This window comes from Lithobates pipiens, unplaced genomic scaffold, assembly GCF_037356315.1.
Source record: "Lithobates pipiens isolate NorthernLeopardFrog02 unplaced genomic scaffold, aLitPip1_a1.2 Scaffold_16, whole genome shotgun sequence".
Lineage (NCBI taxonomy): Eukaryota > Metazoa > Chordata > Amphibia > Anura > Ranidae > Lithobates > Lithobates pipiens.
The window spans coordinates 366,951,394-366,969,302 of NW_027507748.1; the positions used below are offsets into that span (position 1 = coordinate 366,951,394).

General features: G+C 43.1%; 1 protein-coding gene across 1 annotated transcript; it reads left to right on the forward strand.

The window, feature by feature from the left end:
• The first annotated feature begins 2,188 nt into the window (after positions 1-2,188).
• MYCL (MYCL proto-oncogene, bHLH transcription factor) lies at positions 2,189-9,257 on the forward strand. The gene is made up of 3 exons (XM_077482080.1): positions 2,189-2,330; positions 3,479-3,954; positions 7,121-9,257. The coding sequence occupies exons 1-3, from the start codon at positions 2,266-2,268 to the stop codon at positions 7,687-7,689; spliced, it is 1,110 nt and encodes a 369-aa protein (XP_077338206.1). The 5' UTR covers positions 2,189-2,265; the 3' UTR covers positions 7,690-9,257.
• Positions 9,258-17,909: the final 8,652 nt, after the last annotated feature.

The window sequence follows — 17,909 nt, forward strand, 5'->3', positions numbered from 1 at the left end:
CAATGTGAGGTCAGGACAGTGATGTGATGAGAGGGATGTGAGGAGAGGGATGTGAGGGAAGTGATGTGAGGGATGTGGTGTGAGGAGAGCGATGTGAGGGGAGCGATGTGAGGAGAATGATGTGAGGGATGTGATGTGAGGAGAATGATGTGAGGGGAGTGATGTGAGGTGAGGACAGTGATGTGAGGACAGTGATGTGATGAGAGCGATGTGAGGGGAGCAATGTGAGGTCAGGACAGTGATGTGATGAGAGGGATGTGAGGAGAGGGATGTGGTGTGAGGAGAGGGATGTAAGGGGAGCAATGTGAGGGGAGTGATGTGAAGAGAGTGATGTGAGGGGAGTGGTGTGGTGTGAAGAGAATGCTGTGAGGGGAGTGATGTGAAGAGAATGAGGTGAGGGGGGAGTGATGTGAGGAGAATGGGGTGAGGGAGGAGTGATGTGAGGAGAATGATGTGATGAGAGTGATGTGAGGAGAGAGATGTGATGAGAGTGATGTGAGGGGAGGGATGTGAGGGATGTGATGTGAGGGGAGTGATGTGAGGAGAGTGATGATGTGAGGAGAGTGATGTGATGAGAGGGATGTGAGGAGAGAGATGTGAGGGGAGTGATGTGAAGAGAATGCTGTGAGGGGAGTGATGCCAAGAGAATGATGTGAGGGGGGAGTGATGTGAAGGGAGTGATGTGAAAAGAATGGTGTGAGGGGAGGGATGTGATGTGAGGAGAGTGGCTGTGCAGGGAGTGATGTGATGTGCCTTGTTATGGACTAGTCTCAGGCAGTGAGGAGTGATGTGAGGAGAGTGGCTGTTAGGGTTGCCACCTGTCCAGGATTCACCCGGACAGTTCGGGTTTGGAATCATGCGTCCGGGTTTCAGACTGCCTGAAACCCGGACACATTATTTAGACTGGACTATGGCTTCCCAGCAGGGTTGCTGGCTGCAGTTGTCTAAGCTGAAAGTGTCTGTTACACTCTTTCACACTGCACAAAGCCAGCACTAACCCCCCCCCCCCCCCAAACACACACACAGATGGGAGAGGAGAGAGGGCTCGATCAGCACCTCTTCCCCCCACCCCTACCCCTCAGGGTCTGCACACACTCCAATCCTCTGTGCTGTGCCTCAGAAAAAGAAAGTTGGGGCTGGAAAAATTGTAATTCAGCAGCCTCAGATACATCTGGATAAGAGATGCTGACTGCCAAGGGGTGAGTGAGCTCACCATCCATCCCTGTCTGTGACTGAAGTCTCCCCCTTCTCTCTCCTGCCTCTGAGTGAGTACACTAAGGTAAATCAGGGTTCTCAGAGCACCCCTTACATCAGAGTTCCCCTTTAAACCAGAGGCCACAGTGTTCCCCCTTACATCAGAGTCCTCTCCGTACATCAGAGTTCTCAGTGTTCCCCCTTACATCAGGGTTCCCAGAGCATCCCTTATGTTAGAGTCACCAGAGTTCTCCCTTACATCAGAGTCTGCAGAGTCCCCCCTTACAGTGAAAGGGAACTCAGCAAGTTCAGATGTAAAAAGGGGAACTCTGTGGGCTCTGATGTAAAGGGGGACTCTTGTTATTAACTTCATATGATTAGAAATGTCATTTAATAGCAAAATATATGTATAGTTTATACTATAAGAAAAAAAAAATTGGTCGTGCTCCGCTAAAGTGTTCGGGTTTGACTTGAACAAAAGGTGGCAACCCTAGTGGCTGTGCCTTGTTATGGACTAGTCTCAGGCAGTGAGGAGTGATGTGAGGAGAGTGGCTGTGACTTATTATGGACTAGTCTCAGGCAGTGAGGAGTGATGTGAGGAGAGTGGCTGTGACTTATTATGGACTAGTCTCAGGCAGTGAGGAGTGATGTGAGGAGAGTGGCTGTGACTTATTATGGACTAGTCTCAGGCAGTGAGGAGTGATGTGAGGAGAGTGGCTGTGACTTATTATGGACTAGTCTCAGGCAGTGAGGAGTGATGTGAAGGGAGTGATGTGATGTGCCTTGTTATGGACTAGTCTCTGGCAGCGGGGAGTGATGTGACTTGTTATGGACTAGTCTCAGGCAGTGAGGAGTGATGTGAGGGGGGAGTGATGTGCCTTGTTATGGACTAGTCTGAGGCAGTGAGGAGTGAGCAGAGCTTTGTCTCCCAGCTTCCTGTCAGCACACACAATAACAGTCTGCCTGAACAATGTGGCCCGCACAGCCTCCGCCCTCCTCACAGCCGTCTGTGCAGCCGGTGTTCCCTGACCACGCCCGCCATGGGGAGGGGCCAACCAAGCTCATATAACAATGTGGGGGAACAATGAACCGGGTCAGACTCAGCGTGTCCGAGAGAGCGTGCGGGGACACCGGGGGTAAGAGAGGGTGCGGGCTGATGGGGGATATCTGGCCTCATTATTCTCTGTGGCAGGGAGAGGGCTTGTGTAATCACACACACCTGCCTTTGGAAGCTTGGGCTAGACATGCTCTGCAGCATTCTGGGCACTATGCAGGGAACTTTCATTGTGTTTGACAGCTCTGTTCTATAACCTACAACGTGACATCTCCTCTTCCTTCTCTCCTGAAGTATGTCCTACCTAGACAGTGTCCTACAGCTGGCATGTCACAGGTCATCAGCCTATAGCTGGTAGGGATCTTCTGCTTCTGCTAAGGTGGCCATACACCATACAATTTGCTTTAGATCTGCCATCCACTAATGCAGGGAACTGCCTGATTGGATATACATGCAATGTAGGCTTTGGCTTCTTCATATTCTAGTTTTAGTAAGTCTAAGGATGGCCATACACTATACAATCTGCTCTAGATCTGCCATCCACAATGTAGTGCAAAGGTTTATCTGGATATAAATACAATGTAGGCTTTGTCGTCTTTAATATAGTTTTAGGTAAGTTGAAGACCGGCCATACACTATACAATCTCCTTTAGCTCTACCACTCATCGTTTAGTGCTTTTGATGCCCTTTAAATGCTTTAAGCTTGTCCTAAAGGCACATTTAAAGGTCATCAGATTGTATGCTGACCTTTTAAGGCGATCAGATGGTTTAGTGTATGGCCAGCGTAAGGCTTCATGAACATTCCACTTTTTCTGAGTTGCTTATTCTTTTCCCTCTAATCCAAGTCCTAAACTAGTTCTAGTTTTACCTGTTCCATTAAAGTGAATGGCAGCTTTTTCCCAGGGTGGTTCCCTGTCTCCAGCATTGAGCATGTGTCTATGTGGAGTAGGTCATCTCTAGCTGCCTTCTTGTTGCATTGTTCTCAGCCTTCCTAAAAGGCTCTGTTGCCCAATAGGCTTCATTAGCACAATAACCCAGCCACTGTTTATTCTTGCCACTAGATTAGGAGGGGTGGTAAATATTTGCCTCCTGCTTCATCCTTGCCTGTCCTGCGATCTAATGTTTAAAATCAAACAATGCTCTATATTCCCTGACTGACTGAACATGTGTGTCTCCAAATGACAGCACTAAAATGACAGTACTGTTTTTTTTTTTTTTTTGTTTTTGTAGGACAATGGATCTTGGGTGTTATAGCACACACTATTTCTACGATGAGGATCTGAAGGAGGACTTCTATCGCTACATTGCTCCCAGCGAAGATATCTGGAAGAAGTTTGAGCTTGTACCTGGCTGCTCTCCATCCAATGCAGGATGTCTGGGGGGGAGTGGTACTGACTGGGGATCCGAGATCATGGATTTGGGATGGGAGTCCCCTGTGAAGCTCTCTAAGCTCAGCTCTGTCGTTCTTTTGAGGGACTGTATGTGGAGTGGCTTCTCAACTCGTGAACACCTGGAAAAAGTAATCAATGAACGCATTACAAGTGGCAATTCAAAGCCGGCAAGTGCTACTAAAACTGTTCCAGAACCTGAAATCACAGAGACTGGGAGTGGCCCTGCAGAGCCAGCAACACCAGAAGTTGTTGTGCCAACAGTCCATCCTGAAAAGATTCCTAATTCCTCTGGATCGGAGAATACCAGTGACTCTGGTAAGAACATACATTGATGGTCCATTTTTCAGTAGATGGTGACTGTATTGTGCTGCTGCACATCCTTCATAAACACTGCATGGAAACTGGGCTACTTAGTCCCACTTGCCATATTTGATAAGCTGGTGATGGCCCTTATCTCAGTCCTTGCCAAGCTATCAAATATTTGTCATTGTAATCTAAAAATGGATGTCAGTTGGAGAATTTTGACAAGGACAACTTAACTGCAGAGGGAAAGGTTTATGCATCTTTATTGCATGTGAAGGACTGATTGGAAAGTAATAAAGTATCCTGGTCATTTACTATAGTGTTACCAAGTATGTGCAAGTGTTTAAAAAGTTTACATGTTGGCTCTGACTATGCCCCCCCTCTATAGCACGTGTTTATGGGTTGGCTGTGGCTTCCCCCTATAGCATGTTTATAGGTTGGCTGTGGCTTACCCCCTTCTATAGCACATGTCTGTCGGTTGCATCGGCCCCCCTTTCTATAGCACATGTCTATAGGTTGCACATAACCCCCCCCCCCTATAGCACATGTCTATAGGTTACATGTGCTCCTCTTCTATAGCACATGTCTATAGGTTACATGTGCTCCTCTTCTATAGCACATGTCTATAGGTTACATGTGCTCCTCTTCTATAGCACATGTCTATAGGTTACATGTGCTCCTCTTCTATAGCACATGTCTATAGGTTACATGTGCTCCTCTTCTATAGCACATGTCTATAGGTTACATGTGCCTCTCCCCTCTATAGCACATGTCTATAGGTTACATGTGCCTCTCCCCTCTATAGCACATGTCTATAGGTTACATGTCCCTCTCCCCTCTATAGCACATGTCTATAGGTTACATGTCCCTCTCCCCTCTATAGCACATGTCTATAGGTTACATGTCCCTCTCCCCCCTAAAGCATGTGTCTATAGGCTACATGTGGCTTCCCCCCTATAGCACATGTCTATAGGTTGCATGTGGCTTAACCCTCCATCCTCCTATAGCACATGCCTATGTTGCACGTGGCTAAGCCCCCCCATAGCTTATGTCTATAGGATGCATGCGTTTTAACCCACTCCCCTTATAGCACATGTTTATAGGTTGCATGTGGCTTCTCCTCTATAGCACATGGTCTATAGGTTGCATGTGGCTTCCCCCCCTCCCCCGCACATGTCTATAGCTCTCCTAGAAGTCTTTGGTTATATACACCAGCAGTGTTCATAACAGGGGTGGAGCAGCAACATAATAGAAATGCTACTTCCTTCTAACCAACAAGCTGGTACCTGCTGTTTGTACACACCTAGTACTGATAGCAGGTGCAGAGCAGGTAAAGTAGCTTCATTACCTTGCTTTCGATGGCAAACTGATTTGGTCTCTAGAGTACATGGGTCCGTTGCAAGATTCACCATGTGTACAGCTCCTGAAATAAACTCTTCTGGGCTAGAGAAAATAGTTTAATGATGTGCCCATTATTTGGTTAAATGGGTATTTAACACCTGACATCACTAAACATAAATATGGCTTTCATTGATGTAAGATTTTTGGGTAGCTGAGTTTTTTTATCAGTTATGGACCTTACTGTGCTTGACTTGCATAGGAAAGTAAATGATTTCAGTAACCTAGATCCAAAGATGTAAAGTAGGCCATCTAATGTACAAGTCATGAATGGGATTGTGGTATAGTCATATGTGGCAGTTGTATTGACTGTAATTTGCCAGATACTTGCTCTGTAATGAGAAATTGGTATGGGCATATTATGTAGCTTTTATATTTTCTGTTATGAATGGAGGGGAAATTGGTATGGGTATAGCTGATTTTCCAGATACTTGCTCTGTTATGGGGGAGGATTGGTATGAGTATGTAGCTGTTCTATTGAATAGTTTGCCAGATACTTTCTCAGTGTATGGCAAATGTCTAAAGTACAGTTTTATGGATCTGAATGGATTTGATTTGCATTCTTATCTCTGTAAAGGCTTGCATAACAATTGGACGTTTACGATTCCCCTTTTTGAATAGTTGCCTCTGTGTGCTTGCTTTGTAATGTTGCCTTGTTCAGAGAATGTTTTTTGTAAACGGTCTTAATGCCCAGTTCCTTAGAAGGCAGAGTGGGTTATGAAGAAAGTAACAATGAATGTTTTATTGTAGCGTACATAGAAGTCGATGTTGGTAAGGTTCAGTGGATGGGAATTGTAGTTGTGCCCCCTCCACCCAACACAAACAGTTACACAATATGCTTTCTGCTGAATGAGGCAGCCACATGGCCAGACAAAAAGCAACAGCTTGCAGTCGGCAGGGGTCAGACACTATCTCCAGCCAATGAGAACGGACTCAGCGTTTTGAACAGAGTATTAAACCAATTGGAGTCCTTAGACATGTGACTAGGATTTATTAATGGGGAAGTGAGCCTATTTACATAATTCAGTCCTTTGTAGTGTCTTTTGTATTAAACTGCAGACACCCTTCCCCCAACACCTCACCCATTCATGCAGCCCCCCTTGCACATGCTGCTAGACTTCTAACACTCCCTTGTTCATTGCTGTGCAGTTCAGCCCTTTGTTTGGCAACACTGCTTGCCCAGTACATGGTGTAGCGTGATGCAAAGGCATTTTCTCATGCATACATGTTTATACACATTGGCTAGTCTTGGGTTCTTGTTTTTTCTTGCAAGCTGTAACAATAAAGTTTACTAGATAAATCGCACAATAAAACCATGAAAGGGAAGTGCAGGCAAGACCTACTACACCCAGTATTTATATACAATGTAATTGTTTCAGCTCTGAACACATTTTGGCAAACTCAGCCTACTTGTTTAGATGGGCAACAGATTCCCATTAATCTGTTATCAGCGGATCAGAAACCCCCAGTTGTTTGCAAGTTATCTGCTTAATGTAAAATGAGTTAAGGTAATAAATCTAATTCTTCATGTAGAGTTAAAAGTCTTAATCTGCTCAGACACATTCGATTCTGTCCTGAGCTTTTATCAGCAATCCTGTAACAGGATGCAGACTGCTTCTTAAACAAGATCACTCCAAAGGGAGAACCTACAAATCATGTATGACAGTCATCCAAATTTGGAAAGGCAAGCATGTAAATATGTAAAAGTTGCTTATTTTGGCTTTGATTTTAGACTGTCATCTCAGTTTACTAATCCATTTTTTGCTTTTTTTTGCTCTAGAGGAGGATGAGATTGATGTGGTGACTGTGGAAAAGAGGAAGTCTTATCGTGGCCGTCAACCAGTTACTATCACAGTTCGCGCTGACCCACTTGATACTGCCACAAAGCTCTTTCACATCTCCATCCACCAACAGCAACATAACTACGCGGCACGGCTTCCTCCTGAACCCAGCCCTACCTCTCCTCCCCCACATTCTCCATCCCCCTCTGTGGAAGAGGAGCCTGGAGAAATAAGCTGCTCCTCAGTACAACCCTGCAGTCCACTTGACTTGGGGTCCCCTCCACCATCTGGTGGTTCAGACAGTGAGGATCTAGTGAAAAGAAAAAATCACAATTACATGGAACGTAAAAGAAGAAATGATTTGCGTTCTCGGTTCTTGGCCCTTAGAGAGGAAGTACCTGGTCTTGCTCGTGCTTCCAAAACACCTAAAGTAGTAGTGCTGAGCAAAGCAACGGAATATTTGCAAGGCTTGATCAGTGACGAGGAAAGGCTCGTGGCAGAGAAAACGAAGCTTCGATCTCGTCACCAACAACTTTTGAGAAAACTCTCCAAACTGAAAAGTCGTTGAAATGGACACTCGTCAGAAGTCTGCCTGGCACATTTGCACATTTGAGGAGTTGTGTCTTGGGATTGCACAGAAGTGAGACTATCACTTTGAGTTGGTGTGCTCTATAGAGCACGAGTGGGGAAAGGGCTTGTCCTGTTTCAGGTGAATTTGTTTCCTGGGTCCTCAGGTTATCCAAATGATTTTTGTTCTCTCTAGTTGGCAAAAAAGTTCATTTTTCACTGATCGTTTTCTGCCCACCACAAGACTTTATGTACAGCTGTCATTTTTATAGGCTGAGCCCTCAGACAAGAACATGGGTTAACACCTTTGATTTCTGTGATTCTAGACTTGATAATGTAAAGCCCTACTCCAGCCACCTCATTTTTCCTTTTGGAAAGGATGGGAAAGGGTTAACATTGATCGGGTTTTTTATTGTAGTCTCTGTACTCTGGGGAGATTCACTGATTCCTTTCATGGTGATAGTGGTGCAGAAAGGGGCAGTGATAACTCTCTATTGGGGGGGAAATGGACAGCAACAAACAAGTTAGTCTTCATTTAGACTGTCGGGTTTAACTGCTGTCTTCCTGTCCTGAGACCCATTTCCCCTCATTCCAGTCCTGGAGTGGTTAGATGGCTGGCAATTTAAAATGCCAACAGAAGGTCAAACTCCTACCTTGCTGTAGCCAAACTGATGTTTATAGCTGGAGATGGGCTCTAACTTTTGCATAATCCCTTGCCTAATTATTTCTGTAATGCACTTTATGCACTTGGCATTGCCAGATCTTGTATTGGGGCCTTTTGCTTTCCTCTTGCAAAACTGTTTAAATGTTTGTTGGTCAACAAAAGGGATTCTTATTGAACAACTCTTTAGAAATTCCTTTTGCTTGTGGTAGTGTAATGCTACTAATGAATCTGCTCGTATAAAGCTGTTTAAAGACTACTTGTAGACCAGAAGGACTGCCACATTGTCAAAGAACATTGGGGACTGTCTGGTGTGAACCACTCTATACCTCACTCTTGTCACTTTACACTGGTTTGTCTGTTTTTGTGATTTTTTGTATTTTTCTTTGAACCTGCTGCTTGCTGGATTTTGTACTGAATGACAAATTTATACTGTATTTTTGTATACTTTTTTTTTTTTGGAGCAAAATTTATTAAATCCTGATGTTGGCATTTGAAATCCAATGACCTCTGCTATATGTAATTGTCTGTCCTGAATCCTGCCCATCCTGTGCAATGATAAACCAGGGATCCATAGATTCCTTTCCCAGGTAAATGCTCTTGGATATCCATGATTGAACTTTGTTTTATGATACTTAAGATTAATCATGAATGTCACATGTGATCTATTGATGGAGAGTGTTCTATATAGCACCTGCCTTTTTGGCAGATTATCTATAATAAAGCATGTCATGTAGCAAAGATGCATGGATTTGCATATGATGGGTAGAAGGGCAGCTCTTGCCTTTAAAAGAACATGGATGCTGCTGTAGTATCTGAAGGTGACAATTGGTAATGCTCAGATGTTCTTTTGTGGCGCAAAATATACACACCACAAACACTAATAAAGCAAAATTTCAACCTGCAAATTGCCTTTATTTTATGTGGTTTTTGTCTTGGTTGCCTTTGGTCTGTTTCAATTGCATAAGTTACAGGTTAGAAGAAATGAGTAATAAGGTAATTTATACTAAAATATATTGCAATATAACATGCTACAATTCCTGTAGCTTAAATATTTCCAGGAGCGTGATGGAAAGGTTCTACACTGCAAGTAACAATCTGACGCCTTTGTACACTTTGACTTGCTAGGTAAACTAGAACTAATTGGATTGACTCCTGGGTGCCACCCATTGTGGGGATGGTAAAGTGTATTGGAGAGTGGCTGCCCTTCACTCCCAGTAATTGTTTTTAATAACAAAATCATTTATACCGGTTTACTTATGTGCAGCAGTTTGTTTGTTTTTTTTTTTTTTTTTTTCCTCCCTTTCTTCCTCATCTGTTTCTGTCTTTTTTTTTTTTTTTTTTTTTTTTTTTTTTTTTTTTCCCCTCTTAGCCGAATGCTAGCTGTATAGAAGTTACACTAATTGGGGTGTCATTCACACCTGCAGATTTTATTGGCATTGACACCTTATGCTGTCCCAAAGCTGTATACATGGATTGCCCTGTATTTCAATAAGACACTTTGAACATATGTCATTTGCAAAATGCCTGTTTCCTACACTTCCTTTCCATACTCAACACTTTTTTTTTTTTTTTTTTATATTGGATCAAACTAACTTAACAATCACTCCTCAATATTTTAAACATCCAAGAATGCTACCTGTGCATATGGACCACAGTCTTCATGCACTACAGAGAAGCAAGTCTACACTCTGAATAACTGGCTTATTTTGGTGGATGATTGTTATATAGGGTCAGCGCTTAACAAAAATCAGAGGAGATTGCTGCAGTGGGAGGTACGGTAAGTTGTCTCTATTGGTGGTATAGCACAAACGCACCCCATATGTGCTAAAACTATACTGTGTTGAAGACTACAGTGGAGCCAAACTAAAACCTATAGGTCAAGTGCACAGAAAATTTAAAATAAATAAGTTAGACGTGGTCACTTTGCTCATGCAAAATAAAGTGTGTATATATAAAGTATAGTTTGTAGTGATATTACTGACTCCATTGCAGCCTATCTTCACTCTCAGAACTAGATGTCCATGTAGCATTTTTATAGTGCAACACTTCTAGGTGTTTATTTGTGTGTACTGTAGCTTGGTGCACACCAGCCCCAACTCCAATGAACTGAAAAATTTAAGTTGGGTGGTTTAGAGACTTGTCCTTCCAAGCTGTGTAGTGCCACAGGTTACACTACAGAAAATGTATCTCCCAAAACACATTTTATATAGTAAATGAAATCTCACGTGGCCCTTATTCATCCAGAAACCTAGGTATGGTAGTTTAAATGGACATATAGACAAAGTATATCTATGGTGCAGTCTTTCAATCGTCTAACAATAGAACTGGATCCATATGGTTATTACAATGGCATTGCTGTCTTAAAAGCATTCATGCAAATAATTTGGTTCCCAGGCAGGTGGTTTATATACCCCAGTGGCTCTCCTTGGCTTGTAGTGTAATGAAACAGGAATTGAAATGCCACACCACTGCTAAGAGGCCCAGCTACAAAGCCAATTGGATTGTCCCCTTGATTTTTACTGGAGTTAATGGGTTTACTTGGACATCATAGTGATGTGGTGCTTCAGTTTCCATGTTTGCTGCAACAGCAGTCTTTGTTTTTCTGAGGCCGCTGTAACACTTTTAACTACTGATCCAGTGAGGGCTAATTTGTGGGTAAAAACAGGGGATTGAATTGTTTTCACTTTACCCATAACAAATTGATAAAAAAATAATGTTCTTTAGCAAGGAACATACATTCCACCATAATTCTGCTGCCAAAATTAGTGTGTGCTATAACCCCCTTCCTGCTGCGTGTACGCAGATGTGCGTACTCTGCTTACGGGAGGTATACCGGGATGATGCCTGCACCTGCAGGCATCATCCCGGTACTGTTTTTCTGAGCGGCCGATCGGTTGTTATGGCTGGAAAACCAATGGTGGCTAAAAGCCGCTCGGCTGTTATGCCAAAGGTTCCCCCCCCCCCCTCTCCTGCCGCTCTTACCGGTGCTCCCGATCTCACATCCGCTGCTTCCAGCAGCTAGGGAGGGACTGGAATGACGCCGTAAGTGGCGTCATTCCAGTCTCCTAATTGTAAACACAGAAGCGACGTCATGACATCACTTCCTGTTTACTCGGCTGCCAGTGGCGCCGGATTTAAAAAAAAATATATATACAGTATTCAGAATCGTCGTTTTTCAGCGGTCTGAATACTTTGAAGTGTAAAGGAGCATTGCCCAAAAAAAGCACAACTGAGCATGTGCAGAGCATGGTGAGACAGTGTATTACTGAATCTTAACCACTTTAAGACTACCCGCTGCACAGATACTGCGGCAGAGTGGCTCTATTGTGTGAAATTACGTATGTTTGTCGTTTCATGCAACAGATAGTGTGGGCAGGGGGTGGTATGGTGGACACTATGTCCGCCAGCCACCCATGATCACTGCACAGGGAGGCAGAATAGGGTGATCTGTCTACGTAAACAAGGCGGATACTTGTTCTGACAGGGGACAGCATGGAGATCTGCCATTCCTAGTGATCAGGAACAGTGATCTGTGTTCCAGTAAGCCCATCCCCCCACACAGTTAACTCCTTGATTCCTCCTAGTGTTAACTACTTCCCTGGCAGTGTCATTTTATACCTTGATCAGTGAATTTTTCTTTTGTGCTGGTCCCCAAAAAGCAGGGCTCAAGTCCTGCGGGAACGCATGGGAACGGAGTTCCTGTACTTTTTCCACAACAGGAACTCAGTTCCTGTTAGCAGCCGCATCCTGCATATGCCTGAGTAACGGGTTGCTAGGCTGAACAGCACCTCAGAGAGAGAGCAGAGCAGGCAGCCACAGACCTCACACCAGACAGAGCCATACTTACTGCTGGTAAGGATCCAGCCTGTGTCCACTACCCAGTCAGGGCCAGAAAGTCCCGGGGCCGCCGCTAACTACTCCCGCAGCCGCTGTAGCACATTGCCAGCAGTGCAGTCTAACTCTGAGCTGCCAGACTTCTCCAGTTCATCTTCTCCTCTCCTGAGCTGAGCCTCCGAGTCCTCCAGCCCACGAGGTCTGCCGCATTTTCTGTGAAATATATATGCATATGAGCGTATCATTTATTTTTTTGTGGGGGAGTGGATCTTGGGTGGGAGTTCCCACACTTTTTTCCCCAGGACTTGACTCCTGCCAAAAAGTGTCACTTGGGGTCAGGTTTGTTCGCGGCAATACCACAAAATCAAAGATCACTGCCATTACCAGTAAAAACATGAAAAAAAACAGTCCATAAATCTATCCCCTATTTTTGTAGATGTTATAACTTTTGCGCAACTATTTTTTCCAAAAATATGTAGCAGAATACATATTGGCTTAAACTGATGATTATTTTTTTTTATATATATATATTTTTTTTTTTTGGATAAGTATTACAGTAGAAAGTAAAAAAAAAGGCTGCTCTTCTGATATGGACTCCAAATTTGTCTACATCTCTTCATCCCTATTACTTTAGGGAAGGACCTTTGGTAGCTCATAAAAGATAGTGAAAAAAGAAGATGTTTTTTGGTGAAGCTCACAGGAAGTTACAAGGACCCTGCATTTCTGGCAAGATCAAAAGGTATTTTCTGAAAATGTTCTTGACTTGAGGGAAAAAAAAAACAAATACAGCCACCACATCTAAGGACTGTAACCTGTTGTACACTATATTGTCAAAAGTATTGTGACACCTGTCTTTACACGCACATGAACTTTATTGCCACCCCAGTCTTAGTCCATAGGGTTCAATATTGAGTTGTCCCACCCTTTGCAGCTATAACAACTTCAACTCTTCTGGGAAGGCTGTACACAAGGTTTAGGAGTGTGTCTATGGGAATGTTTGACCATTCTTCCAGAAGCAAGATCCATAAAGACATGGATGAGCAAGTTCGAGGTGGAGGAACTTGACCCAAAAGAAAACCTTTGGGATGAATTTGAGAGGAGACTGAGCCAGACCTTTGTCGTCCATCAGTGCCGGACCTCACAAATGTGCTTCTGGAAGAATGGTCAAACATTCCCATAGACACACTCCTAAACCTTGTGGACTGTCTTCCCAGAAGAGTTGAAGCTGTTATAGCTGCAAAGGGTGGGCCAACTCAATATTGAACCCTACGGACTAAGATGCCTTTAAATTTAATGTGCGTGTAAAGCAGGGATATGCAATTAGCGGACCTCCAGCTGTTGCAGAACTACAAGTCCCATGAGGCATAGCAAGACTCTGACAGCCACAAGCATGACACCCAGACGCAGAGGCATGATGGGATTTGTAGTTTTGCAACAGCTGGAGGTCCGCTAATTGCCTATCCCTGGTGTAAAGGTTGATGTCCCAATACTTTTGGTACTATAGTGTATGTCACATTTTTGGTCCTGGGTTTAGTTATCCTTTAAAAGCTGAACTCCGGGTAAACTAATAAAACACACAGAGAAAATTCATTTCTCCCTGTTTTGCTGTACTGTTGAAAACAAGAGGCTGATATTGGGGCCAATTTTTTTTTTTTTTTTTTTTTTTTTTTTATGAGTTGTGTTACAATCCTGATAGTGTAAATCTGTCTCTCTACCGCTAACTGCAAAAACATTGAAAATAAATAGGTTGCCTTAATGCCAGTGCACATCAATAAATGCACAAGTGATAAGTTTCTTTTAACCATTTGCAGACCGGACCATTTTGCTGGTCAAAGACCAGACCACTTTTTGCGATTCGGCACTGCGGCGCTTTAACTGACAATTGCGCGGTCGTGCGACGTGGCTCCCAAACAAAATTGACGTCCTTTTTTTCCCACAAATAGAGCTTTCTTTTGGTGGTATTTGATCACCCCTGCGGTTTTTATTTTTTGCGCTATAAACAAAAATAGAGCGACAATTTTGAAAAAAAAACGCATTATTTTTTACTTTTTGTTATAATAAATATCCCCCAAAAATATATAAAAAAACATTTTTCTCCCTCAGTTTAGGCCGATACGTATTCTTCTACATATTTTTGGTAAAAAAAATCGCAATAAGCGATTATTGATTGGTTTGCGCAAAAGTTATAGCGTTTACAAAATAGGGATAGTTTTATAGCATTTTTATTAATAATTTTTTATTATTTTTTTTTTTACTAGCAATGGCGGCGATCAGCGATTTTTTTATTGTGACTGCGACATTGTGGGCGACCCATCGGACATTTTTGACACATTTTTGGGACCATTGTCATTTATACAGTAATCACTGCTATATAAATGCAGTGATTCCTGTGTAAATGACACTCACAGTGAAAGGGTTAACCAGTGGGTGGCAGTGTAGGGGTTAAGTGTTCCTAGGGGTGTGTTACTAACTGTGGGGGGGTTGGGCTTTCATTTAGTGAACGCTGATCTCTGCTCCAATCACATGGAGCAGAGATCAGCGTCACTAGTTGCTAGGCAGAATGGAGAAATGTTGTTTACACAGCATTTCCTCCATTCGGCCGCTCCGTGAGACGATCGCGGGGATGCCCGCGGCGATCGAGTCCTCGGGTCCCGCGACCGGACTCACGGGGGTCCCGACCAGATGGCAGGGTGGCATTGAATATTGGACGTACCTGTACGCCAATATGCCTGCCCGTGCCATTCTGTCGACGTACATCATCGTGCGCTGGTCGGGAAGTGGTGGTTGTAAACCCCCCAAAAAAAAAAATTTGACTCCCATGCTTATGGTACAAATGAAAATTAAATGTAAAATATGTGAAGAACTGCAGCCTTTATCAATAAATATACCCTAAGGTAAATCTAGAGAAATGTGAAAAAAAAAAGGAAAGATAGATCTGCAACCTCTAGATACTTAAGAGGTGTGTGTACCACAGACGCATATAGTCAAAAAAAAGTATAGAAAATAAGAAATGTAAAGAATATCCTACTGTGTAAACTTACTAATCGCTTATTTATAATGCATACTGTTAGAAGCTATGTGCATTCAAACAAAAATAAAATAAAATGAAAAAACAAATAGAAAAGCACTAACTTTTCCTGTGTAAAATCCCAAAAAAAATAAAACACATATGACTGGAATATAGTATTGCTGTGAAACTGGTCTCAGAAACATGCATATATCCAATAATAAAGTGACAATGTGCTCCTTCAAATTGTTCTGTGCTTCTTAGAAAACAGTGCCCCATAAGAAACACACTCACTGCTACCCCGTTTCCCCAAAAATAAGACCTACCGTGATTGTCGGTGATGGCTGCAATTTAAGCCCTACCCCCCAAATAAGCCCTACCCCGTTTCCCCAAAAATAAGCCCTACCCTGAAAATAAGACCTACAAGAACTTTAACTAGGGCTTATTTGGGGGGTAGAGCTTATATTGCAGCCATCACCGACAATCACGCTAGGTCTTATTTTCGGGGAAACAGGGTATTATTCACCCCACAAGGAGGTATTTCACTTTCACAGTATGAGCCACTGTGGAGTAGGAAAACTTCCTGTCCTGTATCCTCCAAGTGCCTCCTTGTCTGTGATGTAAGTGGTCTCCTCACTGTTAACCTCTTAGAATTTTGCCCACATGTAGAGAGGAAAGAAACTCCATAGTGCGATACCGTACAAATTTCCAAATATTTATTAGTAATACTGTTGGGTATTCACATTTAATATTTTTATATCATTCAAGCAAAAAAAACGTTTAAAATCACGAAGCCGGAGCAATCTGCACTCCACGGCTTGAAACCGGAAGTGATGCAATAACGCTGTTAGTGCTTCCCTACGCGTTTCATCACTGGGACCCATCTGGAGCTGCCGCAAAGGTGGGTATGTGTATGATCCGACAACTAATAAAGATAATAAACTACACTAATTGTAAAACCTCAAGTGTTGATGAACATAAAAGCATCCTATAATATGACATATAGTGAAATGATTATGTGTGAAAAGCACAGAAGTAATTTCAACTGTAAAGTGGCACCAAATAGCATCAAAAATAAAAATATATAGAATTACATTTTTCAAAACACCATAATCAAACTCAAAAAATGAAATAATAAAGTATAACTAAAAGTTCATGTATACACTATAAAAAGTAAATAGTCCAATCAAAAAAATCCAGTATTGCTGTGGCAAATGCGGGAAATTCCAAGGTGACGGGTGCTTAGATCATCAGGTGACTTGTGCTCCCCCTTACGGGTCCCCACTTACCAGCTCCTATTACCCAGCAGGGGTAGTTGGCATATAGGAATAACCAGACGTCTTGTCCCTTGATGGCTCCTCCAGCCGGTTAACTAGGTCAGGATACCTTAGGCTTTCCTCTATTGTATCCAGCAATTCCCAGGTACAGAGCGGTTCCAAAAATACTTCAATGACATTCCAGTGATAAATACTCATAAGGAAGAGATATGGGCTCCCATAGTGTAGTAGGAAAGATTATTTTTATTAAAAAACGAATGAAAAACAAACGTCCCATGCAATGGGTGAAAAACCTCCTAAATGAGACTACAGTCTATGATGGACACAAATGGTCAGGGGTCGGTATGCAGCGTGCCAGGCTCCCTGATTGCACACCGGAAGTGACGTGGGTGCGTGGCTCTGCCTTACCTGTTTTGTCATAGATGTCAGCATACTAGCTCATTATAAAATACTTACCTTAGATCAAAGCTGGTGCAGTGGTCCCCGTATACGGCTGTGACTGGCAAAATGTCTCTCCAGTTACTTCTGTGTTTGTGGGCCGAGATGCCGTCACTCCTGCGCATGCGCCGCCGGTCACGGCACAGCAGCTGAAGAAATGTCACAAGCAAGCCGTTTCTTCAGTGTGCATGTGCCAATACAGTGAATATCTTCTAAATGGTGCAAGTTTAGGAGATATTTATGGTACCTACAGGTAAGCTTACCTGTAGTGAAAAGTGGTGTGTAAGGGTTTACAGCCACTTTAATACCTATAGAAGTTTCTATGCATATGTGCGGCAAAAGGGAGTGTGGGCCTTAACGTCCACATGCCACACATATGTGCTTATGGTGGCCAAGGCTGTTATAGACATCTCTAGTCTCTGTTTGTGATAGGGAGCTGGGGGGACAAGCCCCCCCCCCATTATGTGACCCCCGGGAGGCTGTAAGGGGTTACAATGCATATTTAAGGCCTTGTTTGCTTTTTGTTATTATCAAATTGATCATTTTCAGTTAAAAAAAAAAATACAAAAAATGTATTAATAAATTATTTGATGGAAATACACAATTTCTTTGTTAAAATCGGAAGATGAGGTTGCATTGAGTAAATAGATACCAAATATGCCAAGCCTTAAAATTGCATGCACCCATGAAGCGATATCCAAAAATTGGCCATAGGCAACAATTTAAGGCCTTTACTGCTCCTCAGTTTAAAGTTTACCATGAATGTTAGCCCTGAAATTACTATTGCTCTCACTCCGGGGTGCATGGGAATGGCTCTTAAAGCGGGACTGTACTGGGGAAAAAAATATTAAAAGCCAGCAGCTATAAATACTACAGCTGCTGACTTTTAATAAATGGATACTCACCTGTCCCGGGTTCCAGCGATGCCGAGGCCGATCGATCGCTCGGCTCTCGGCTGCTGCCGCCACCATTCTAGGTGAGGGAATCAGGAAGTGAAGCGA

Bases quoted from the DNA above. Each gene is read 5' to 3' on its own strand.
- MYCL (XM_077482080.1), top strand. From the start codon at position 2,266: ATGTGGGGGAACAATGAACCGGGTCAGACTCAGCGTGTCCGAGAGAGC. The intron at 2,331-3,478 runs GTAAGAGAGGGT...TTGTTTTTGTAG, and splicing joins AGCGTGCGGGGACACCGGGG to GACAATGGATCTTGGGTGTT. The intron at 3,955-7,120 runs GTAAGAACATAC...TTTTTGCTCTAG, and splicing joins GGAGAATACCAGTGACTCTG to AGGAGGATGAGATTGATGTG.